This window comes from Emiliania huxleyi (genome assembly GCF_000372725.1).
Source record: "Emiliania huxleyi CCMP1516 unplaced genomic scaffold EMIHUscaffold_537, whole genome shotgun sequence".
NCBI classification, from domain to species: Eukaryota; Haptophyta; order Isochrysidales; family Noelaerhabdaceae; genus Emiliania; species Emiliania huxleyi.
The window spans coordinates 13,713-37,802 of NW_005197967.1; the positions used below are offsets into that span (position 1 = coordinate 13,713).

Below are 24,090 nucleotides of genomic sequence, written 5' to 3' on the forward strand. Positions count from 1 at the left end.
CCCGCCCCCGCCAAGCCGGCTTCCGCCGTAGCCGCCGCCGCCGTCGCCTCCGCCACCATCCCCGCCGCCGCCCAGCCTTCCGCCACCATCACCACCACGGCCCAGCCCTCCGCCCCCAAGCCCGCCCCCGCCATCGCCGCCGCCTCCCTCGCCACCGCCGCCCTCGCCGCCACCCCCGTCACCACCGCCTCCGAGCCCGCCCCCGCCCTCGCCTCCGCCGCCCTCGCCACCACCCCCGTCTCCGCCACCGCCGAGCCCTCCCCCGCCCTCTCCCCCTCCGCCCTCACCGCCGCCGCCCTCGCCGCCGCCGCCCTCGCCGCCGCCACCGAGCCCGCCGCCACCGTCACCCCCGCCCCCGTCGCCGCCACTTCCCTCACCGCCATTGCCCAGCCCGCCGCCGCCATCTCCCCCACCGCCCTCACCGCCACGCTGCCAGCGCAGCCGCCGGGCGACGCGACAGCGGCTAGCGGCCGGGAGAGCCTCTCCAGTGCGGGCTGGGGGCGGTGGCGGCACTCTGCGGGTGGCGGGCGAGCTGCTGGCTGGCCGGCGGCGCGTCTCGACTCAAATTATGGGCCGCCTCTCGGGCGTGCGGCCAGGGGCCCGTGTGGCGCGAGGAGAGGGCGGCGCGCTCGGCGCGCTGGCGGCGGTGAAGCCTCTCAGAGTGGGCGCTGGCTGGCTGAGGGCGTCGGGCGGGTGTGGGGTGGCACTCGGGCCGCCGGACGGGCCGTGATGGCCCGTGTGGCGTTCGTGAGGGATTGTTTGGGCGCCCTGGCAGCCTCCCCGCCTGCGTGACCAGGGCCGGTTTGGCAGCGGTTTGGGCTGTGTGTGGGCTGGTCGCGGTAGGGGATATAGGGCTTGTTTATGGTCCCACTCACCACTCCCGGCCAACGGGGCCTCGCGGCACGCGGGGCGTCCTCGTTTGCAGTAAAAGGCCTCTGCCATCGCTCAGAGTCCCAATCCATGTGATCATCCGCGCCGCCGCGCCCGAGTAGTCCCCAGATGCGACGTCGTCGGGGAGGGCGTCGTCGCGGGCGCCAACGTCGTCATCCGAGCCCCTACGGCTGTCCAAGGGCACGTCTGGGTGACCAGGGGCGGGGGCCGAGCCGTGAGTGCTCCGCCGGGGCGAGCTTCTGGGTCCATGGGACCGCTGCCGGACCCATCCGAGAGCCTCTCCGGACACGTTCGCTCGATGGCCTAGTTGGCGGCCGATATTCGACGACCAAAGCTCCGGGCGCCGCGGCCAGAGGTCCGCCCACGGCCCCAGGACTCGTGGTGGGTGTGGGGTGTGCCTCACGAGGCGGAGAGGCCGCGTGAACGCCCGTAGAAGCTCGCGAAGTGCGGATTTGGAGCGCCGCGCCGGACCTCCGCCGGGGCCCGCCGGGGCGTCGTATGGGCCTCGGGGTGCCCGAGAAGCTTAGAGGTGCGGTTTTTTTTGCTTGTGGTCTATCGGTTCATGTCATGGACCGGCCCTGGGAAGCCTTTGACCGCGCGCGGAGGGTGTTACGGGGCCGTGATGATTTAGCGGGAGGGAAATCGGCTGGTTTGCCCAGTGTGATATAAATCTCCCTGGGAGATTTCGATAAAACCACTCCGATATAACAGATATCTCGCACGCAGTACCGTGCAGAGAGTCCGGCCCGACGCACAAACCCATAAAAACATTCGCGCTCACGGACCACCGCGTGATCATACACCAGCACTCCCGCTCAGCCGGAGCGCCGCCCACAGCCTCTCCAGCCACCCGTCGATCTCAGTGTTGCCTGTGCGGTCGTCGGCCTCGCCGCGCCTGCAGAAGCGCGTGCCGCCGAGGTGCTTGAGCCACGAATCTACCTTCTCAGCCGCCTGGTTGCAGTCGCGAGCTCCAAAGCAGTCCACGCGCCGCCACGCGACGGCGAGGAGGTTCGAGTCGCCAAGGCCGAGTACCGCGAACTGAAGCCCGTCCAGCGTCTTGGGGCCGTGCGATTTGCGTCGGAGGAAACGGAGGCAAGCTGCTGAAGCTGGGCACGGCTGCTCGTCCTCGACCGTGGTGATCAAAAGCAAGGCGGGTGAGGACTGCGCCGGCCCGCCGCTGAAGGCCTCAAAGTCGACGAGATTGTGCATGGTCACCTCGACGCCGTTCTCACACGCTGCGTCCCGCACGCGCAAAGCGATTGCCTCGCTGAAACCACCGCCGTGGAAGACGTTCAGGTGCGTGCTCTCTCTCCGCGACGCGAGCAGGGCCTCGTGCGGAAGCGCCATCCACACACCCCTGGCTGTACCTCTTGCTAGCGCATGCGGAAAAAAGAATTCCGTGTGCGCCCGGAAAGTGAGAAACGCCGGACAGCGTGGTGCACGATTTCAACCTCCCATACGTGTTTGTTTCGCTCCTTTCCTCGGGCTGTTCCATCCTCCTCACCTCCTTCCCAACTAGGCGGGGCGGGGGGGCGCGCGGGTGCGGGGTGCGGTGCGGTGTGGGTGTGTGCATGTCGTGCGGCTGCAGCAGATGACCGACGGTGACCGTGAGTATTGTTATTAACAACGAAGGCGCTCTCAAAAAGAAAACCAAACTCCCTCGCACAACACTGGGCACGGGACTGGCGCGCACTGGCACCGTGTTGTGCGGAAAAAAGAACATAAAGAGGAGAAAAGGCTTACAAAAGGGATTTGAAAAGCGGCTAGCGTCAGCTGTCTCGACTTATCCGAAGGGAACCCCACAGTATCACCTGGCTGACTCACCGGGTGACTCACCCGTGCATGGTGAGCGCCTCGTTCAGCGCCTGCAGGAAGAGCTCGTGCTGGAGCTGGCCGTCGAGCCGGCCGGCCTGCGCCCAGCCGTGCACCGGGTCGCCGACCGCCTCGCAGCCGCTCGCCTCGAGCAAGAGCTCGAGCGCCCAGCCCAGCTCGCGCGGCGCCTTAAGGTACGGCCGCAGGTGTGCCTAGCAGGCCCCAGGTGAGGTGAGGCACACACCTCTCCACACGCCAGTGTGGGGCAAGGGCCGGGCGGTCCCCCCGCCTCTCCACTCTCCCCAAAGCATTCATGACAGTGCCAAGAGTCGAGGCCCGGTGCTCAGGGGCGAGCGGTGTGGATGGACTGCGTGCCTACTCTGTCCACCGGCCGTCTTGCGATTTCAGGCCACAGTTGTGTGTGTGTGTGTGTGTGTGTGTGTGTGTGAGGACAGAGAATCGCCCCGTCACGCGCCTTGAGCCAGAGCTCGGGCCGGAGGTACCAGCCCTCGTCCCAACTGGGCGCCGGGGTGCGCACCACCAGAAAGGCGAGGTCGGCGCCCGCCTAATCTCGGGTGATGGGTGATCTCGGGATAATCCCGGGATGATCTCGGGTGCTCTCGGGATGATCTCGGGGTGATCTCGCCTTGAGCTCGACGCCCTCCCGCAGCGCGAGCCGCTCGGCGTCGAGCGAGAAGAGCCGCGTCTCGAAGTCGCCAAACTCGAGCTGCTCGTGCCCGCCGGCATAGTCGGTCGGCACGCACCCCTGCGTAAGGTAAGGTCAGGTAAGGTCCACTTCTCCACACACACTATCTCGGCAGAGTCTCGGAGCTATCTTGGGAGTGTGCGGCGGCGCCTCCGACACGCCGCTGTCGATCAGCAGCGCGCAACGCTGGTCGGAGCTGCGAAAGGCACTGACGGTGAGCCGCCACGGGCTCTCTCGTCGTGTGTTTCGCACCGCGAGCTCGCCTAGCCGACTTGCCACGGACGCGTCGCGACCGTGTCCTAGAGAGCCGCTGGGGCCCGCGCGCAGAACGCCCAAAGATATCAACCAGCGCCTCCTGGCTCCATCTCGGCTCCATCTAGGCCTCATCTGGGCTTCATCTGGGCTTCATCTCGGCTTCATCTCCATCTCGGCTCCATCTCGCCCAGGAAATCGACGAGCGCCTCCTGGCTCTCCAGCGCGGCCTCTGGCACGGCGCCGGCGGCCAGGTCGATGTGCGCGTGCACGTAGCGGTGCTCGCGGCCGAGCGCCGGGTAGGGCGTCGCCGAGAGCGGCTTGCAGACGTCGAGCAGCACCGCGTCGCCCGCACAGATCCGCACCAGGAACTGGTACTGCTCGAGCGGCGGAGGCCGTCTCCGCTGCGTCGGCCGCGCGAGGCGCGCGTAAACGCTCTGGAAGCTGGCGACCGCACTCAGCGACGCGGCCGCCGGGTAGTCGCGCCGGCAAAGCTCTCTCCACAGATGGTTCGAGCCAGCGGCGTCATTCCAGCGTCGACAGACTGCACCAGCGGCTAGCAAGCCCGTCGGCCCTCCAGTCCAGGACAGGGCCATTAGGACAAGGGCTAGCAGGTCGTCGTCGTCCAGCAGTAGTGTCAGCGTCAGCGGCGGGCTGTTCTGGTCGACAGACACCTCGTCCTCGATGTGATCACGGTCGGAACAGATCAGAGTATTACCCTCCTTATAAACCGCGCCCGAGGTGGACTCGCTGCTGCAGACGGGTGGCTGCAGGCTATAGGACGGCTTCTCACTGTCGGCTTCGGCTGTCTGATTGCCGACGAGCCACGGCGGCTTCTCGCTGTCGGAGCGAGCGGGCGGAATGTCAAAGACGCTGAAAGGATCTTGGGAGGACGACGCCGCCCGGTCAGCCATGTGTGGAAAAAAAGAAAAAAAATCTACCAACTCGCAGATTACTACACGGAGCTCGCGGGAGAGGTGACGAGTGAACTACAGGTAGTGGGGAAGGCAGCCTCGATTGCCATACAGACATGGGTGCGAAACAACGACAAGACCAAGGCACGGGCAGAGGAACGAGAGAAGAATATGTGTGTGTTTTTGGGGACGGCTCGATTGGACGGAGGGTGGACGCGTCCAGGGTTCGGCGCTGCAAAAGAGCGTGTCTCTCGTCACTAAGGGCACGGTGAACACTTGTGCCTACATTCATCCTTCCGTGGCGTTTATGTGCGGGTCGGGTCGGGTGGGGAAGGCGGACCGGCACTCGTGTGGATTCGAGCGCCGGTGCCGCCGGCGTGGCGCTAGCAGGGCGCTAGAGAGCCCGATCCATCTCTCGAGCTCCTCGCGCTGCCCAGGTGCCTTGGTCGTATCCATTTCTGGATGGCGATCGATTCTGCCTTCCCCGCTACCTACCTAGGGAAGAGATGATTTTCCTACCTACATGGAACATGTACAGAAAGAATAAATAAAACAGACAACCCAGGGCGGGATGGGAGGACGGCACGCCGCCACCACAGGGGGATTTTCATAAAGACCCCGTTTCTTTTTTCTTCTAGTGCGCGCGGACTGCTGCCGTGCATAACCTGCCGCGGTCCATGTGCCTGTCCTCCGGCTCCTCTGAGGGCTCCGGCTCCGGCTCCGACGAGCAGGGAGGCGGCTCCGACTCTGACTCCGAGGACATCAACGTCGACGAACAGGGCCGGCCCGCCATCGGCGGATCGATCGACCTCTCGACCCGGGTCTTTGACGGCGCGCTGCCCTCCGGCGCCGACCCCGGGCCGCTCATCGCCGACTGCGAGGCCGTCTTCACGGCGCGGGCGACCGGCGCGGGCGAGGGGCTCTCCTCCGGAGCCACTTTTTGGGTGGCGGCCAACGCGAAGCCGAAAACGGCGCTCGAGCGGCTCGCGTTGCAAATCTTTGCGCATCACGCGGCCGGCGCGGAGTACGACCCGTCGCGCTCGGGCGCCGAGTGGTGGACGGTCGTCATCGACGATACCGACGACGTTGGCCTGCACTGGGACCGCGACTACGACTTGCAGGCTCGCCATGCCGCCACGCCACAACTACCGCCACCACCACCACCGCCGCCGCCGCCGCCATCACCACCACCACCACTGGCGCCGTCTCACCACCGCCGCCACCGCCGCCGCCATCACCGCCGCGACGCGCCCACACAGGCCGACCAGGGGCTGCTGCTGCACCCGCACCTCGCCACCGTCACCTACCTCGCCTGCCCAGCGGCGGCGGCGCCGACGCTGGTGCTGGAGCGGCCGTCGCCGCTGCTCGCGACGGAGACCGCCCCACCGCCGTGCGGCGTGCGTCCACTGACACCTCCACGACACCTCCACGACACCTCCACGGTAGGAGCCGCTCTCCGGGCCCGTCCCCTCGGCGTGTGTCGTCCGGCCCACATTCGGCCGCCACCTGGTCTTTGACGGCAAGCTGCTGCACGGCGCCCTTTCGGACCTCGCCCTCCCGCCGCCGCGCGCGGGCGCGCCTGGCGGCGAGGGCAAGCGCGTCACCTTCCTGGTCAACGTGTGGCTCAACCACGCGCGTGGCGGCCGAGGTCGAGGCGCGTCCCCTGACGCGTCCCTGACACGTCCCTGACGCGTCCACAGGCGCCTTGGGGCGCCGAGCCGCTGGGCAAGAAGCTGGCGAAGAGGCTGGCGGCCCCCGCCTCGACCTCGCTCATCCTCCGGGAGGCGACCCTCTCGCGCGGCGCCGCCGTCGGGCCGGTGTGCGCCGCGGGCGGCGGCGGCGGCGGAAGAAGCGGACGCGGAAGCGGCGGCGGCGGCGGCGGCGGCGGCGGCGGCGGCGGCGGCGGCGCGCCGCCCACGCGCACCTTCACCTTTGGAGAGCGCGGCGCGAGGATGCAGCTCGCGCTGCCTTGGCCGACGGAGGCGGTCGCCGCCGCCGCCGCCGCGGACGGGTTTGCGCGGGTGGCCTTTTCGGACGGGGCGGGCGCGGTGCTGGCGCCGGCGCCCAAAGCGGCGGCGCGGGAGAGAGCCGGCGGCAAGCGCCGATCCCGCGACAAGGGCGGGGAGTCGCGGGCGGCAGCCGAGCCCGCGGCGAGGCGCGCGAGGGGACGGGACGCGGCGACGGCGAGGCGGTGACGCGTGGAGGTGTGCAGCGGAATGATGGGCGCCGGCAGATGGGCGAACCCATTTAATTCGAATTGAGTCCATTCTCGCCTGCGGGAAGCAGTGGGGGGTGCTTATTCTGCTCCTAGGGCGTAGGGGTTTACACTTTTTATTTAGCAGACCGCGCGGGCGGCGGCCGGACCGGGCGGCCTGGCTGGGCTGGGGCCTGTGCGCTGTGGCTGGGCGCGGGCTCCTGCAGTGGTGTGCAGACGGAGCCGAGTCCACAGAGACGCCGGACTCGTACGTTGGGTAGTAGTCTAAGTTCTGAGCCTCGAGGCTTGGCGGGTCTAAGTGTGCCTAGGCACGCTGGAGTGCTTACGCGGTCTAAGATCAGCGAGAGCCCTCTTACACGGGCTAAGAGTCTGCCGTGGCACGGCCTGGCTGCCACCGTGATCAACGATACGTGGCTGGGTTCACAGCCTTGTTATTGAGAAGAAAATACCTCCTGTGGCGCTGTGCGCTGGTCTGTGAGAGGTTGAGGTGCGAGCCCTGGAGGCCCTGGGGAATTCACAGCGATTGTAGGCAAGTGATACGAGCGTCATTTTGTACCCACCCCCCCTAGTTCGTGGGGACCCCCCCGCCGGTCGGTGGTCTGCCCCCGAGGTGGACCGGACCCCCCCTCCGGTCGGTCGCTCTCTCGGCGGCGGGAGGTGTGACGACCGACCCCCCCCTCGGTCGGTGTCCTTGCCGTGAGCCCCCTCAAACGCTCTCTCTCCCTCTCCTTCTCGCGAACCGCCACGGGCGCTTCGTAATCGCCGGTTTTAAAAACTAGTTACGAAGGTGGTACGCAGCCAAGCGCCAAGGAGACTTCTTCGCCGAGGCCCGAGCAAGCAAGCCCGACCCCACACATCTATGTGGAGCATCTACGCAGTCGCAGGCCTGGTCCTGCTTGCCGTCGCTTTGTACAAGCTCTGGCCGCGCTCAAGCGGCTCGTCAACGGGTACACAAACAGTGTGTCGCCGGCGAAGCTAATTAATCGTATGGACGACGACGACCAGAGCGTGGACATGGACAAGCTCGTGTTCCGACCCAATCCTGAGCGTCTCGGTCTCGAGCTCAGCCACTCGGACGACGAGGAGTGATTAGACGGGGAGAGGGCGCTTGGTCTCTTATTTCGAGATACTAATTTATTCACAGCTGCGGCGAGCAGCGTGTGCGGTGTGTTGGTTGTGACCCTCGAGCCAACCCGACCGACCCCCCCCTCGGTCTGCGCTAGCCCTGGCCGGTGCGCGTGCAGAGTTGAAGTTCCGGAGTGAAAATACGAACGCGTTCTCTCACGGTGACCAAAAAATGTCCACCTCAGAGGCACCTCCGGAGGCAGGCCGCCGCACGCCGGCGACACAGCTCCAGCTGTCGAACTGACCCGCAGCTCCTCTCAGAGCGGGAACTGTGACAAAAGTTGGCTGAGGCGGTTGTCAGGAATCATCATACGGATCACATGGTGGCTCTCTCATGACGGGAGACCGCCCGACCACTCCTGGGTGGCACTGCCACCGGTGTCGCTCGACGTCCTGTCGAGGACAGCGTGCCGACAGCGACACAGACCATGTGGGACGCGTCGAGTATCGACCTCTACTGCTTACCCAGCCTTCGAGTGTATCCTGGCTGTGGTCCCACACCCACTGGTGTCCATCTCAGAGACCGCAGGAGGTCATGAGGGTCGATGGGAGTGCCAACCCCACAATGCCTAAAAACCCAGCCCAGTACGGCGCGCAAGCGGGCGCCTACTAATCCGGATCGATCCCCTCCTCATGCTCAGCAATCGCCGCCTCAGCATCCTCCTCTTCCGATTCTTGTTGCTGCTTCTTGAGCGCAATCTTCAGCGATGTCTAGCCAAACAGTTCTCACAAATAGCCTCAAGCTCAAACAAACGCCCGTCAGAGAAGCCTGTGTGGCTGTGCATGCGCTGGTCCTCTTTGAACGATCCGCGCGTGAGGTAGCATAGGGCCTTGTTGGCAGCAGCCAGCTTGTTGCGCTGCTTCGTTGCGCTGAGCTGATGGGGATCGCAGAAGTGCATGCCAAGCACCGCCACGATCTTGAAGCAGAACACATCGCAACCGCCTGAGCCCTGGTCTGACAGCCTGACAGCAAACCCCGGACAGCGCCTGACAGTGCCCGACAGCCTGACAGATCACCTGACAGCACCTGACAGCCTGACAGCCAGGGCTCAGCGCAACCGCATTGTCCGCACTGGACTGCCATCGGCATGCCGCGCCCGCCGCTTCGCCGCAGCAGCCTTAAGACAGGCATTCCATAGCGGCAGCACATGGTACGGTGCGCGTATTGAGCAGGCGTTGCGCGCCGTGCCGCAAGTAGCGCACTGGCCCTGGGAGAAAGCCCTGGGGTGTCGACGGGCCCCCGGGGGCGACGGGGGTGCTCTTGGGGGGGGTCCCCCCAGTCAAGGGGGTCTGGGGCGCAGCCCCAGGAGGCCCGCCGCAGGCGCCGATCGTTTTAGGGGGCTTTTTTGACTGATTTTCATGAGGTGTTGCTACTATTTTGGGACCAGTTGAAGCCTAAAAATGGCTACAAATACAGCCACACCAGCTGCTAGTCGTGAGCTGTAGAGGGCTTTCAGGAGCACTATTCAGTTTGATCCAGCTCAACGTTGCGGAGTAGTAACACTGTTCCGTTACCGTGAGCGGCCGGCGGCTGGCGGCGGCCGGTGCGGCACGCGGAGCACTCCGTGAGCGGTGATGGGTGCGGACGAGCGAGTGAGAGGTTGAATAGAAAGAAAGAACGCCCCCTCTACTCGGAGCTAACTAACGGACACACGACACCGTACTCCACGCACGTACCACACGGGTACGCCTCATGTGGGCTCGCCCGGCCCCCGGCCTGTCCGAGGAGGCCACCGGCCAAAAGCGCATGTCTTGAAGGTCCGATACTGGAAGCCCATATAGGCACCTTACACGGCCGGCCCCAGTCCCAGAGTCCCGTCGGGGCGAGCCCTCGGCCCGATCTCCTGGTCCTGCGAGTCAGAAAGAAGTCTTTTTTTTGAGAGCGCCTATAATACAAGCCCATGGTCCCTGGTAGCAGTCACTCGCACACACACGCCGCACTGCACCGCGTGCCCGCCCACCGCCCCGCCCAGGCGGGAAAGAGATGAGGAATGCCGGCGCAGTCTTTTTTACAGTGCTCTGGCCTTCACCAGGAGTGCTGGTGGGAGGTTCAGGTGGAGGCGGTCAGCAGCAACACCGTCCACGTCCTGTGGGAGAGGAAACGCCGGCACGAGATTGGTGCTGCGGACGTTGCCACAAAGCTTCGGCGGCAGCCAGCTTGAGCCTCGTGCCGCACTCGGGCGTGTGTCCATTGTGTGGAGTATAAGAGGTGGAGCTGGCGAGCTTGGTCGGCGACGCACGCACGACGCACGTGCCACGGGGTGGTGATGACGGCGGCGGGGGTGAGAGGGGCGCCGGCACGAGGGGCGGTGGCGGTGGCGGTCGGTAGCGGCGAGCGAGGTAGCGCGGAGGTGCTGACCGTGGCGAAGCGAAGGCGGAGGTTGCGAGGCGAAAGTGCTGGCGGTGGTGAAGCGAAGGCGGAGGCGACAAGGCGGAGGCGGAGGAGGCGAGGGAAGGCGGAGGAGGCGAGGGTGGTGGCGGCGAGGGTGGCGGCAGCGACGGGCGTCGGGGGTTACAGCGAGGCGGTGAGGGCGGTAGCGGGGGACCGCCTCGAAGGTGTTGGGCGGCGGCGGCTCGTCTCGTTGAGGATGAGGCGCCAGAGAACCCGGCGGCCGACGCCACAGGCGAGGCCGACGACGCGGGCGGCGCCGTGATCGCCCCTCCCTACCTCCCTTCTTACCGCACACCCACCTGGCCCGCCATTCTCGCCTCCCTGCGGCGGCAGAGCACCCCCCCCCCCCCCCCCTCCTCCTCGCGTGGGGGGGGTGCGCGTTCCCAGGGACCGAAGAACTTGGAGCACTTGGAGTGCAGTCGGTAACCTCACATCCAGGGCCGGTGAGCTGAGAAGCGCATCCAGCGGGCCGGATGATCGGTATCGGGTTACGGGCTAGAGAGCCCTAGCCCCGGGGGTGCGCGTTCGCAGGGCAAGGGCTGTAAAGTAAACACGGGTCTCCGAGGGTTAGTCCGCGCTCCAGGTTTCCCCTAGCAGCGGAGCGCCCCCTCTACTCGGAGCTAATAAACACTAGACACGCACACGACGTACATCCTCACTCGATGTCACCCCTCGAGGCTTCTCCGTCCGGCCCCCCCCCCTCGGTCTGGAGGGGCCCTCTTATCCCCTCGGTCCTCCCCCCACTCGCTTTCCGCTGGTTGGGCAACGGATGCGGTGTCGTAATGTCCCGGGGATCGTTGCCCCGCCGCTACCAACTGTGAAGGTCTTCAGTGACCACTCACAAGCTGTTCCAAGGCCCGACAGAAATGTACTGTCAAAACTTTGTTCAAACAAAAGTCCTGGCCCGCGGCCCCCACACCCACAATGACTATCAATCCAGGCTGCGGGTGAAGGGCAAAACCGCGCCGCTGCAGAACGGTTTTTGCAAAACCGCGCCGCAGCGGTACGAAACTGCGCAGATGCAGTCCAGGGGTGGTAAGGACACTATGTGTGTGTGTGTGGCCGTAGACTAGACGGCTGCGCGGTCGTCGGTCTTCAACAGTTTCAGCTGAAGCTGCCCCGTGCGCCGCCGCGAGCACCGCGTAGTGGTCTCGCCCTCTGGAGAGCCCCAGCACGACCCCTCGCGGCCACTCGCGCCGTTGCAGCAGCTCCGACCCCGCCACTCCGGCTCCCGAGCGCGCGGCGAGCACGAGGAAGAGCATGCGCATGGGCCGCCTCGTCTTTTCTGGTCTCTGTTTTCAAAGCGTCTTTTTTGCCGTGCTCTGGCTGGCGCTTCCCCAATCGCAGGGCTGGCTCCTCTGAGAGCCCCCCGCCCGCCGATGGGCGAGGTACTGGGCTACGGCTCGGTTGTGTTCGCGCAGATCCGGTGGCTCATCTCCAACCTCAACCGCAAGAACCAGAAGGCCACCGTCTCAGAGCTGCACAATCTTCTCGGCGCGTACGGCGAGTCAGCGTTTGCCTTCACCGTGCGCTGCCTGGTGGAGGAGGTGGACTTTCGCGCCGCCGCGCAGGCGGCGCTCAAGGTCCAGCTGCTCGCGCAAGAGTTCGCCAAGCTCGTCACGCGGCCCAACGCCACGTCCCTCATCGGCGACGCGATTGGCGGCGCCTCTCTGGCCGCGGCCGCACCCCTCACTGAGGAGTGGCTCGCCCTCTTCGCCAAGGCGGTACGCGCGACGGTGGCGCAGCAGCTGGCGCTGGGGCTCGCCATCGCGCAGCTCTCCGACGAGGAGAAGGCCGCCGAGGGCGACAAGTTCCTGCGCGCGCGCCTGGCGGAGCTCACCCGCGCCGCGGCCGGCGCGCTGCCCGACGCGCTCGCGCACGCGCTGCTCTACTTCCTCGGCGACCCGGCGGACAAGGCGCGCGCGGCGCTGGTCAGGCTCCTCCAGGCCGTGCACCCCGAGGAGAACGCGCCGCTGACGCTGCTGCCGCTGCTCTACAGCGGCGTGGGCGGCGAGCAGGCGGCGGCGGCGGCAGACCCTTCCGACTTGGACTCGCGGCTGTCCTACCAGGACGGGCGCGGGCCGCCGCCGTCCGACGCGGTGCCGGCGCTGGCGGCGGACGCGACCGAGCTCGCCGAGCTGATGCGCGATTTGGGCTACTCGTGCTGCGCCTCGCGCGCCGCCGTCGTCGAGCTCGTCTCGCAGCTGACGGGCGCGGACGGCGCGCTGCCCGGCGCAGAGGGGTCTGTCGCGGCGGCCATCTGCATGATGGCGTCGACGGCGGCGTCGCTCGACGACTCGCTCTCGCTGCACGGCCCCTTCTCCACAGCCGTCTCGGGCAAGTACCTCGAGTTCGACGCCAAGTTCGACGAGGACAGCGCCGCCGACGCGCAGGCGCTCACGGCGTGGGGCGTCGAGGCGTTTGTCGGCGGCGTTAGCGAGGCACTGCCGTCGCTGCGGTGGGGCGGCGTCTTCGAGGCGCTCGACCAGCCGACGTGGGCCGCCAATGGGCCCGGCGCGGACGGCTTCGCGCTGCTCGTCGCGCTGCACCGCCGCGCGTGCAGCGGACCGCTCCCCGCCGGAGCGCTGCTCGGCGGCTGGACGCACTCGGGCGCGCAGCTGCGGCTGCTCGCGCACGCGGTCGGCGCGGCCGCCGACGCGGTCGCGTGGGGCGACGCCGCCGCGCCGCTGGTCTCGCCCGCGCCCGACGGGACGAGCAAGCCCGGCATCGCGCCGTGGCTCTCGCTCCGGCTGACCGAGTCGCTGCTCCACCTCTCGGCGTCCGGCTACCACGCCGAGGCGCGCGCGCTCTTCGCGGCGCCGCTCTCCGCGGCGCCGCAGCTGCTGCTCGCGGCGCTGCTGACGCACAGCGGCGCGCGCGCGGGCGCGGCGGACGAGGCGCCGCTGCAGCGGGAGCTGCTCGACGGCCTCTTCCCGCTCTTCCTCGGCGGCGACTCGCCCGGGTCGGCCGCGCTGCTGCAGCGGCTGTGGGAGGCGCAACCATACGCGGTGATGCGCGGGATGGCGGCGCTGCACCGCGCGCAGCCGCAGTCCATCCTGCGGCTGCTCGACCTGGCGACGTCCTTCAACGCGCTCGAGAAGGTTCTCACGCTCGGCGCATACTCGTTCACCATCGACCTCGCCGCGTGCGCGCAGCGCAAGGAGCTCATCGACTTCGAGCCGTGGCTGCACTCGTGCCTGCGCCGCGACCCGGAGCACGCCTTTGTGCGCGCCTGCGCGTCGTACCTTCGCGAGAAGCTGCTGCCCGGCTCGGCGACGAACCTCGCGCGCGCGGCGGCCACGTCCAATGTGAACGTCCTCTCCGTCGATGCCGCCGCCATCATCTTCCGCGTCCTCACTTCGCTGACGCCGACGCTGCCGCCCACGCTCGCCGCCGACCTGCACGACTTGCACACGCAGTGCGTGCACGCAAAGCCAAAGCTAGGCGCGCTCCTGGCGGGCAGCGGCGGCGCCGCCGCATCTGCGTCCGACAGCAAGCCGCCGGGGATCGGCCTCGGCGCGGCCAACCCCGCCGCGCCCTCTGCGGCCGCTGACGGCGCGGCCGAGAACGGTGCGCCGGCGAGCGAGGCGACCGTGACGCTCAGCCTCGCTTACGAGTCCGCCGTCGCGTCGCGCGCCGCGTTTGACGCCGCCTTCCGGCAGGACGTGGCGGCGTCGCTCGGCGTGGGCGAGAGCGCGGTCGCCGTCATCGCCGTCTCGGCCGGTTCCACCGTCGTCGACTTCAGCGCCGCCGGCGCCGGCGACGTGGCGGGCAGGCTGCGCGACAGCGGCTTCACGACGCCGCATCTCACCCGCTTCAACGGCGGCGCGCCCGTCGCCGCCACGGCGATCACGAGCCGCGGCGCCGGCGGCGCGCCGTCGGCCGCGGCGCCCGCCCCCGCCGACGCGGGATCGCTCGACTTCGGGCCGGGCATGTCGCTGCCGGCGGGGCTGACGGACGAGCCCGCCGCGGGCGCGCCCGCGGGCGGCGCCGCTGCGGGCGCGCCGCTCCCCGGCATGCCGGGCGGCGAGGCGACGAGCTTCCCGCCCGAGATCGAGGAGATTGCAAACTCTTACTTCCAAAAGATCTACTCGGACGCCGCCTCGATCGACGAGATCATCGGCGTGCTCAAGGCCTTCCAGGCGGCGCCCGCGCAGTCGCGCGAGCAAAAGGTGTACGTGTGCATGGTGCACAACCTGTTTGACGAGTACAAGTACTTCCCAAAGTACCCGGACAAGCCGCTCCGCACCACGGCGGTGCTCTTCGGCGCCCTCGTGCAGCACGGCCTCGTCTCGCACATCACGCTCGGCCTCTTCTTGCGCTACGTGCTCGAGGCGCTCAAGAAGCCGCCGCTCTCAAAGATGTCCAAGTTTGGCATCACCGCGCTCGAGCAGTTCAAGCCGCGCCTCGCCGAGTGGCCGCAGTACTGCCAGCTCCTCCTCGCCATCCCGCAGCTGCCGCAACTCGCCCCCGAGCTGCCTCTCTTCCTCGAGGCGCAGCTCGCCGCCACCGGCGCCGTGGCGAGCGCGCCGCCGCCGCTCGCCGACCCCTCGCCCGCCGCTGCGCTCGGCACGCCTGTCGACGTGTCGGGCCCGCCCGTGGCCGAGGTCGCGCCCGCGCCCGGCGCGCTCGCCGGCCTCGCCGGCGCGCTCGGGCTCGGCGCCGCCCCCGCCGCGTCCGCGCCGGCGTCGGCGCTCCCCGCCGCGCTGCAGCCCGGCGCGGGCGCTGCGGCGCCGCAGTCGGCGCTGCAGGTCAACAGCCCCGTCTTCGGGCCCGCGTCGGGGACCCCGCCCGCCCCGGCGGCGGCGGCGGCGGCGGAGCTTCCGGCGGTATCGATGGGATCGCTAGGCGTCGGCGGCTTCGGGCGCGAGGGCTGCATCGAGACGCTCATGTCCTCGACCAGCTCAGCAGAGGTTGCGCCTCCGCCGGACGCGGTGCAGGACCGGATCGGCTTCGTGCTCAACAACATGGGGCAGGGCAACCTGCCCGCAAAGGCGGCGGAGCTGATGGAGGCGATCGAGTCGCACGACAGCTCCGTGCCGTGGTTCGCAAACTACCTCGTCGTGCGGCGGGTGGCGCTCGAGCCAAACTTCCACACTTTGTACGCCGCGATGCTGCACGAGCTGTCGTTGCCGCCGCTCTACCGCGCCATCCTCGAGGCGACGCTGCAGAACGCGCGCGTGCTGCTCTCGTCGCAGAAGATCCGCTCGAGCTCGTCCGAGCGCTCCCTGCTCAAGAACCTCGGTTCGTGGCTCGGCTCCATCACGCTCGGCCGCAACAAGCCGCTGCTGATGAAGGACATCGACCTGAAGGAGCTCGTCTGCGACGCATACGAGAATGGGCGGCTGATCGCGGTGGTCCCTTTCGTCGCCAAGGTGCTCGACGCGTGCTCCACGTCGCGCGTCTTCCTGCCGCCCAACCCGTGGGTCATGGCGCTCATGTCGCTGCTCATGGAGCTCTACCAGGCGCGAGACACCGCCGGAGACACCTCCTCTCGACACCTTCTCGCACGCCGCAGGGGCAGGGCCTCAGCCTCAACACACAGCACACTCGCGGGCCGTCTCGAGCGCACCTCGCGACAGATACAGGCGCCCGCCCGCCGACCCGCTGCGCCGCCAATGGCAGGTGCCCGACCTCAAGCTCAATCTCAAGTTCGAGATCGAGGTGCTCGCGAAGACGCTAAAGGTCGAGCTCGCCGACATCTCGCCGACGCGCACGCTCTGCCACCGGCAGCAGGACCGCGCGCAGACTTGCGACTTTGCCAACCGCGCCGGCCCCGCCGCGCTCAACGCCCCGGGCGGCGGCGGCTTCGGCGGCTTCTCCGGCTCGGCGCCCGCCTTCTCGCTGCCCGGCACGGACGGCCCCCTCCCGTCGGCGCCCGCCGCGTTTGGCTCGCAGCTGCAGCCGCAGGGGCTGCAGCAGCCGCCGCCGCCGCCGCCGCCGCAGCCCGGCATGGGCGGCTTCGGCGCAGCGCCATCGGCGGCCGCGCAGTACAGCGGCCCGCCCGGCTTCTTCCAGCAGCAGCAAGCGCAGCAGCAGGCGCAGCAGGCGCAGCAGCAGGCGCAGGCGCAGCAGCAGCAGGCGGCTGCCGGGGTGGCTGCGGCTAATAATCTTGGCTCATCCATCTGACTCACCAGCTCACCCATAGGCGCAGCAGCAGGCCGCGGCCCAGGCGGCCCAGCAGCAGGCGCAGCAGCAGCAGCAAGCTCAGGCGCAGCAGCAGCAGCAGCAAGCGCTCGGTGCGCAGGGAGGCGGCGCCGCGGCGCTCGCGGCGCTCGGTGCGGCGGCTGACGCGGACACCGTCATTCCGAATTTGGCGTCCTACGTGCAGATCAACCCCGCGCTCTTCTCGCAGCAGCCGCAGCTCAAGCGGGTGGTGCCGCTCGCTCTCGACCGCGCTATCCGCGAGATCATTTCGCCCGTCGTCGAGCGTTCCGTCACCATTTCGTGCGTGACGACGCGCGAGCTGATGCTCAAGGACTTTGCGATGGAGCCCGACGAGATGCGGATGCGCAAGGCGGCGCAGCTGATGGTGTCCAACCTGGCGGGCTCGCTCGCCCTCGTCACGTGCAAGGAACCGTTGCGCGTCGCTTGCTCCAACCACATGCGCGCATTGCTGCAGCAGGCGGGCTCTCTGGACGTGCAGCTGATGGAGCAGCTGGTGCAGGTCTGCTCGTCGGACAATCTCGACCTCGGCTGCACGCTGATCGAGAAGGCGGCGACCGAAAAGGCGGTGCGCGACGTCGAGGAGGCCCTCGCGCCCGCCTTCGCCATCCGGCGCAAGCACCGCGAGCAGACCGGCCTGCCCTACTACGACATGTCCATTTTCACGTCGGGCCGCTACCCGACCGGGCTGCCCGAGGCGCTCCGCCCAAAGCCGGGCGGGCTCCTGCCGACGCAGCGGCGCGTCTACGAGGACTTTGGGCGCATCCCGCGCGGCGTGGCGGCGGCGGCGCCCCCGCCGCAGCAGCAGGCGGGCATCCCCGGCATCGGAGCGGCGGCCACCGGGCCCGCGCAGCCACCGCAGCCGCCGCAGCCGCCGCAGGGCGCCGCCGGCCAGTTTGGCGGGCTGGGCGGGCTGAGCGGTGACGGCGGCGGCGGCGGCAGCGGCGGCGCGCTCGCGCTCGGCCGCGCGCCGCAGGCCAGTGGCGCCGGCTCGCTGCCCGGTCTCGGCAGCGCGGCCGCCGGCATGCCGCCCGGTTTCCCCGCCGCCGGCGCGCAGCACGGGGTGGGCATGCTTCCGGGCAGCGCGCCGGCGCAGGCGGGCGGCGGCGTCGGCGGCGCGGCGAGCGGCGCGCTTTCGCAGGCCGAGGCGCTCGAGCGGCTCTCGCTCATTCTGGCGCAGCTCGACTTGCACGTCAGCCAGCTGGCACCGCAGGGCGTCGGGATGGGGGCGCTGCCCGCCAGCCATGAGGTGCTCTCGCCCGCCGCCCGCTTGGCATGAGCCCACACACCTTTCCTAGCCCGCCCCGCCCTCCCACACCGCCCCCCGTCAAACAGGTGCACGCGCTGCTCGCGCGGGTGGCCGAGTGCGTCACGTATTGTGCCTCTCGCGACGAGGTTGCCCTCGCGATGGCGGGCAACGTCTTCAAGCGCATGTACGAGCAGGCGGCCAACGCGGGCGCCGCGGCGCGGCTCGCCACGCAGATCAACGTGTCGGTGCTCGCGCGCGTCGGCTCCGCCTGCAAAAAGGTGTCCGCCTTTGTGGCTGACATGCTCCTGTACGCCGGCGACGACGAGCGCAAGCTACATGAGGAGATCGTGCTCTCGCTCCTCCTCGCGCAGGTGGTCGCGATGACCACCCTCTCGCCGCGCCTCGCCAAGCACCTCACCACCTCGCGCTCGCCGCACGCGGTCGCCTTCAGCGCGTGGCTGGTGCGGCGCACGATGCTCGACGAGCCGCTCGTCGCGGCGACCGACGCCAAGGAGCTGTTGGGCGCGCTCGCCGCCCTCGCGCAGCAGCCGAACCCGCCCGAGGGCCTGCTGCGCCTGCTCGATGACCTCCGCACCGCGCTCGCGCAAGGCGGCGCGCAGGGCGGGCGGCTGCCCAAGCCGCCGCCGCCCGCCGCCGCCGCCGCCGCGCCCGCCGCCGCCGCGCCGCCGCCCGCCGCGGCAGCGGCCGCTCCGCGCCGGCTTCCCCCCGCGGAGCCACCGGACGCCGCGCTCTCACACGCGCGCGAGCAGCTCGCGCCGCTCTGGGCAGAGTGGCTCTCGCTGTGCGGCCAGCAGGGCGCCAACGAGCGCGGCTTCGTCTCGCAGCTGCAGGCGGCGGGCTGGCTGCGGCAGGACGAGCAGGTGCAGCGCGTGGCGTGTCCAGGACACGCCCATGACATGTCTGAGACATGTCCGAGACATGTCCATAGGGGGAGCGTTTCCTGCGTGTGACGACGGAGCTCGCGATCGCCGCCGCGCACGCCGACGGCTCGGCCGACGGCGGCACGCGGTTGCCGCTCGCGTTCGGGCCACTCGACGCCTACTCGAAGTTGGTCGTGCTCATCCTCAAGTCGCTGACGCCCGAGCCGACGCCGTCGGGCGCGCGCGACACGACCCCCGCGGCGACGGCTGCCACGGCGCGCGCGCAGCTGGCGGCGCTCGTGCGCGTGCTCTCCGCTGTCGTCGCGCACCTCGCACGCTCGCACGCGCACCACGCTTGCGGCGCGCGCCAGCACGAGCCGCGAGCAGGCTTGCTGACTTCATTCGTGGATGACTCGGTGTGCGTCCGTCTAGGTGCCCACCATCACGAGCCTCCGCCCGGCGCTCCGCCGACGCCGCCCTTCAACCAGCGCGCGTACTTGCGCCTCTTTGGCAACTGGCTGCTTGAGCTGGCGGCGCCCGACCCGGCGCTCGACACGCTTCAGCCACAAATGCTCTACGCTTTCGCCGCCGCCTTCGAGGCGCTCCGCCCGTCCCGCGTCCCCGGTTTCGCTTTTGCGTGGCTCGAGCTCGTCTCGCACCGCTCCTTCATGCCAAAGCTGCTGCTCGCGCCGGGGCGCAAGGGGTGGCCGCGGCTGCAGAAGCTGCTCGGGCACCTCTTCTCCTTCCTCTACCCCAACCTCACCGCGCCGCGCCTCTCCCCGCCCACGAAGCACTTGTACCGCGGCGCGTTGCGCGTGCTGCTCGTGCTGCTGTGAGCAGCTTTCCCGGGGCTCAACGCGCACGCGCGTGAGCGAAACTTCACGCCTCTCGCGGTGAATAGGCACGATTTCCCCGAGTTTCTGTGCGACTACCACCTCGCGTTGTGCGACGCCATCCCGCACACTTGCGTGCAGTTGCGCAACCTCGTCCTGTCCGCCTTCCCGCGCCACATGATGCTGCCTGACCCCTTCACGCCCAACCTCAAGGTCGACCTCCTCCCCGAGTCGTCGCAGCCGCCCACCGTCCTCTCGCCCTACACGGCCGCCCTCTCCGCCGCCGGCATCCTCGAGCCGCTCGACGCTTTCCTCAAGGGGCGCGGGCCGCGATCGCTGCTGCAGGACTTGCGTCAGCGCCTTGTCGGGCCGGACGGCGCCCACCGCGTCGCCGCGATCCACGCGCTCGTGCTGCGCGTCGGCGTGCACGCCATCTCGCATGGGCTCGCCGCGCCGTCGTCGCTCGCTCATTCGGCACCGATGGAGGCGCCCGCCGCGCCGCTTTTTCCACCACCCCCCAGCCCCCCCCCTTCCCCCTTTCCATTCCGCCCCTCCCCGCCCGCCTGGCCCCCTGGACCCCCCCCCCCCCCCTTCTCTCTCAACAGGTGCTCTCGTTCCTGGCGGGCGAGCTCGGCCCTGAGGGGCGGTACTTGCTCCTCAACGGGTTGGCCAACCAGCTGCGCTACCCGAACAACCACACGCACTACTTCTCGTGCGTCCTCCTCTACCTGTTCTCGGAGGCGCGCGACGAGCCGCTGCAGGAGCAGATCACGCGCGTCCTCGTTGAGCGGCTGATCGTGCACCGGCCGCACCCGTGGGGGCTGCTCATCACCTTCATCGAGCTCATCAAGAACCCGCGGTACGAGTTTTGGGCAAAGAACTTTACGCGCTGCGCTCCCGAGATCGAGCGGCTCTTCGAGTCGGTCGCGCGCTCGTGCATGGCGGGCGCGGCGCCCACCCCGGGCGGCTCGTCCGAGGCGGTGGCCTAGCTGCCGTCGCCTCGCAGGCTGGGGGGGGGGGGGGGTTGGTTCATGGGGGGGTCTCATGTGTCGCGCCGCTGCCCTACGTGTCGCACAGCGCGCCGATGAGCGGTGAGGAGAGCGGTGACGGGAGCGTCCGCCACGCCCACGGCCGGGTTTTGCTTTGGGGCGTGTTGAGCGTTAAGGTATAACTATGTATGTCTAGAAAGGAGAGCGCAAAGCTTTATTCGTCAGGGAGACAGGGGGACAGGAAAGGAATCGGAATTCGGAAACCGCGAATCGCGCGGGTAAGAACGGAATCCGGTGGCCGGTGGATTTTATTGCGGACACAAGTCACACACACACAGGTCATTGCAAAATAAATCCGCTCTCAGAATAAGCGAGCGGTGTATCGGCGATGTGCCAAAGTCAGCGTTGCAGAGCGGCGAGAAGCGATGGGCGCCCCTCTAAACGCCCATAGAGCCACGCCTCGCTCGCCCGAGCCGCTCCGACTGGAGGGCGCTGCGCTCGCCCGGCATCGAGCCGGTGCACCACCCGCCCCCAAACGCGGTCCCGGACCCCCCTCGTCGCCAGCGGCAGCCGCTGGCTCGACGAGCAGCACCCTCTCGGCCGCCGCCTTGGCCCGGCCGCCGCTGTCGCGGCTATCGGGCTCTAGGTCGACGAAACGCTCGCTCGCGCTTCAGACAACCTCCCCCCCTCTGACGATAGGTGTCTGCGCCGCGCGCTCACCGGCAAAGAAGCACACGGCGGGCGATGGCGGCGCGCGGTGACGCTTATGACTCAATGGAAGGTCGCCCACATACGGCTCTACCTTCCATCACCACAACGCCGTAGGCGGGTCGAGACTGCCCCTCCACCCGCTCGCGCTTGCCTCCCCTACCCGACCGGGTCGGCTTCCTCTAGATGGCGGCAGATACACCTTCACTGCGGCCCTTCTGCCCGCGACACGGCGGCGCCTGAGGGTGTGGGCTGCATGGCCTCTCGAGGCGGCCCTAAAAGGAAGGCGTAAAATATTGATTCTCGCCCCTCTAACTATTGATATTGATTATTGACAGCATCCCCTCTAACTATTGACAAAATATATTGACATATTGATCGCTGATTTTAACCTCCAAAAGCACCAATGTCGACATTTGTCCCAAACATTGCCTAGATGTGGGCTGAAATCAAAAAAATCAAGAGTTCAAAGCGATTTTTATGCGATTTAAGCGATTTTGAAGCGATTTTGGCCCCGTTTTCAACGATTTAGAGCCACTTTCAAGCCCAGGATGGACCCACCTGACGGTCCTGACCAGCCCAGGCCCAGCCTCTCCTCTAACTATTGACATATATATATTGATATTGATCGCCTCTCTAAAAAAAAAATTGCTAACGCGAAAAACCGGCACACCAATCTCCCTTCCTCTCCCTATCCTTTCTTGGAGCTCTAGAGTCCACACCCCCCTGCCCCGGGATCGCGTACAAGCTGAGGCTACCGTAGGCCACACTAGCGTCGCTGGGGGTTCCCTGCCCTAGATGGGAAGCTGGCCGCTGATCCGAAGACCGACTGCACCAGGGCGCCTAGATATACTCAAGGTGAGCGAGGGTGAAGTTACGCCTTAAATGCCTGTCTCTCTACTGTGGACCTTACTCCGAGCTCGACGGCTCCTCCTATTCCCCCACCCCCCCTCCCCCCCCACTCTCTCCGAGTAAGGGCGTGCGCTACGTCCCCAAGGGGGGGGGGACGTGGGGGGGAGGTGTGACTTTTAGGTTGTAGCGTTTGGGTTTTTGTAGGGCACCCAAACGGTTTTGGTTTTCCTCCTTGGTGCCCCGAGTAGAGCGCGATCTCCCCTGGAGTCTGTCGCGCCCGTTCTGTCTAAGCTCGAGGTTCAACCTTCCAGTTGATCCTTATCGGACTGGTGAGGTCTGCCTAGCCGTCGTAGTGTAGTGCCTGGGGTGCGTCTGCGTCGGTGCTACACACACTCGGCAGGACGCTGCTGTAAATCGTTGCTGCTGGTCGTCGCTGCGTTTGTTAAACGATTTTCGCCATGGTGTTTTTTCTTTTTATGCTTGGCAGTAAAAAGAAACGGAGACGTGTGCGGCAGGCGCGGGCTCGGTCGATATCCCATACTTCGACTCACATCTTCACTGCTGCGGTGTGTGCCCGGGGAGGCGCGGCGGCGGGGTGGATTGAGAAGGTCTCAGAATGCAGAGAAGCTGCAGGCGTGCAGAGGCGCGCGCTGCAGTTTCTCTGATCGGGCTGCTGGCGGTGTGCGCGAGACGGCGTGGTGAGGCGTGAGGCAGGCTATTGTAGTGGGGTGCGGGCTGCGTCTAAGCGTATGCGTGCACATGGTGCTGTATGCTGTGTGTGCAGGCAGGCTGACAGGCTGTGCATAGCAGACTGGGCGGATGAGCGAGCGCGCGTGCGGGCGTGCGTGCGCGCCTGGGCCTGCGCGGTGCCGTCGCACTCGCGGCGCGTCCTAGTACAGCCGCTTGTGGGATGCCAGAAGCAGTCTGCAGAGCCTGCACAGGGCGCAAAAAGGCGCAGGTGTGCTGGTGAGGTGTGCTGCGGCGCGCGCGTCGCGGCGTGAGTGGATATGCGGCTGACTCTGGTAGTGCGAGGGGCGCGCAGCTGGTGCGGGCGGCGCGGGACGGCCATGGGGCGCCAGCACAGGGCAGACGCACATGGCACAGCTCTGAAATGGCGCTGCGCGTGTTTGCGTGCGCGCGGGGACGTACGCGCAGTTTTCACGCGGTGTGCGTGGAGAAGGGCATGAGAGGCGCCGGCCGCGCGTGTGTTGTCGTGTGGGAGTTCGGAGTATGCCCGGAGGGCGGGGTGGTTTAGGGCGACTAGACTTCGCCGGAGGCCCCAGATATGAAGAAAAGTCTTGATAGCCTCTCTAACTATTGGAGCAATATGTTCAATATTTTACGCCTTCCTTAGCGCGGCCCGCGGGGGCGCCGGGGCCGCGGAGCGGCGCGGAGAGCTCTCCTGAAAAGTGGCGCATGATTTTTTATTGGGGGTTTTCTTTCTTTTTTCTGCGAGATGGCTCCCTCTCGCGCGAACTCGTCGCGGGCCACAGCGTCCGAGCGCCTCGTGTTGATCCGTCTGTTCTCGACTGCCGTGTGCGTTATCGTGGGGCTCGGGTTGTGTCTTTGCGGGAACAATGGCGATACAAGCACTGCGAATGCAGCGGAGCGCGCCTCAGTGCGTGTCCTCTCGAGCGCTACGGAACAGGCTGATCTGTGTTCCGCATCTAGGCAGACGATCTCGTCCGCGAGAGCGCTCGGCCCGCCGGTGCGCGCCGCCTCGAGGAGCACGTCCGGAGTGCGTGTTGCGACGGCGGCGACGGCCGTGGCGGCGCCCACGGCGCCGGCAGTGATGCCTCCGAGGATTGCGCTCACCGCCGTTCGTGGGCCGATCGCCGACGTCAGGAAGAGCGAGACGCCCGACGCACCCAGCGTGACGGCTGCCGTCTTGCCGTAGAGGCCGGCGAGGAGGGAGCGGTCCCGCTCGCTCAGCCGCTCGTGGATCGCTCGGATCTCGGCCGGACTGGCGGCCGAGAGGCGCGAGATCGTCGCCATCGACCGATCCATGCAGTCCCGCAGGATCCGCCGCGGGTCCGGGGCGTCTGGGTCAAGCATGGCCGCGCGACGCGCAATTTCTTCTTTTGCCAGCAGGGTTCACGACATTGG

At 67.9% G+C, this 24,090-nt stretch overlaps 4 protein-coding genes across 4 annotated transcripts; 2 read left to right on the plus strand and 2 right to left on the minus strand.

The window, feature by feature from the left end:
• Positions 1-2,651: 2,651 nt before the first annotated feature.
• On the minus strand, positions 2,652-4,561 carry EMIHUDRAFT_445859 (hypothetical protein). The gene is made up of 5 exons (XM_005765725.1): positions 3,847-4,561; positions 3,560-3,667; positions 3,350-3,469; positions 3,179-3,268; positions 2,652-2,915 (listed from the first exon to the last, which is right to left on the minus strand). Exons 1-5 carry the CDS (start codon positions 4,255-4,257, stop codon positions 2,724-2,726), a joined length of 921 nt encoding a protein of 306 aa, XP_005765782.1. The 5' UTR covers positions 4,258-4,561; the 3' UTR covers positions 2,652-2,723.
• A 691-nt stretch (positions 4,562-5,252) lies between these two features.
• Positions 5,253-6,770, plus strand: EMIHUDRAFT_246921 (hypothetical protein; the record flags this gene model as incomplete). Its single annotated transcript, XM_005765726.1, has 4 exons — positions 5,253-5,660; positions 5,835-5,972; positions 6,276-6,392; positions 6,516-6,770. The coding sequence occupies 4 exons, from the start codon at positions 5,253-5,255 to the stop codon at positions 6,768-6,770; spliced, it is 918 nt and encodes a 305-aa protein (XP_005765783.1).
• Positions 6,771-11,686: 4,916 nt separating this feature from the next.
• Positions 11,687-20,618, plus strand: EMIHUDRAFT_470734 (hypothetical protein; the record flags this gene model as incomplete). The annotated part of the gene is made up of 7 exons (XM_005765727.1): positions 11,687-15,733; positions 15,933-16,400; positions 16,456-17,721; positions 17,808-18,602; positions 18,671-19,434; positions 19,504-19,858; positions 20,041-20,618. The coding sequence occupies 7 exons, from the start codon at positions 11,687-11,689 to the stop codon at positions 20,422-20,424; spliced, it is 8,079 nt and encodes a 2,692-aa protein (XP_005765784.1). The 3' UTR covers positions 20,425-20,618.
• Positions 20,619-23,618: 3,000 nt separating this feature from the next.
• Positions 23,619-24,033, minus strand: EMIHUDRAFT_371106 (hypothetical protein; the record flags this gene model as incomplete). The annotated part of the gene is made up of 1 exon (XM_005765728.1): positions 23,619-24,033. A coding segment is annotated over exon 1 (342 nt), but the record flags the coding sequence as incomplete, so codon positions are not given.
• Between the last annotated feature and the right edge of the window lie 57 nt (positions 24,034-24,090).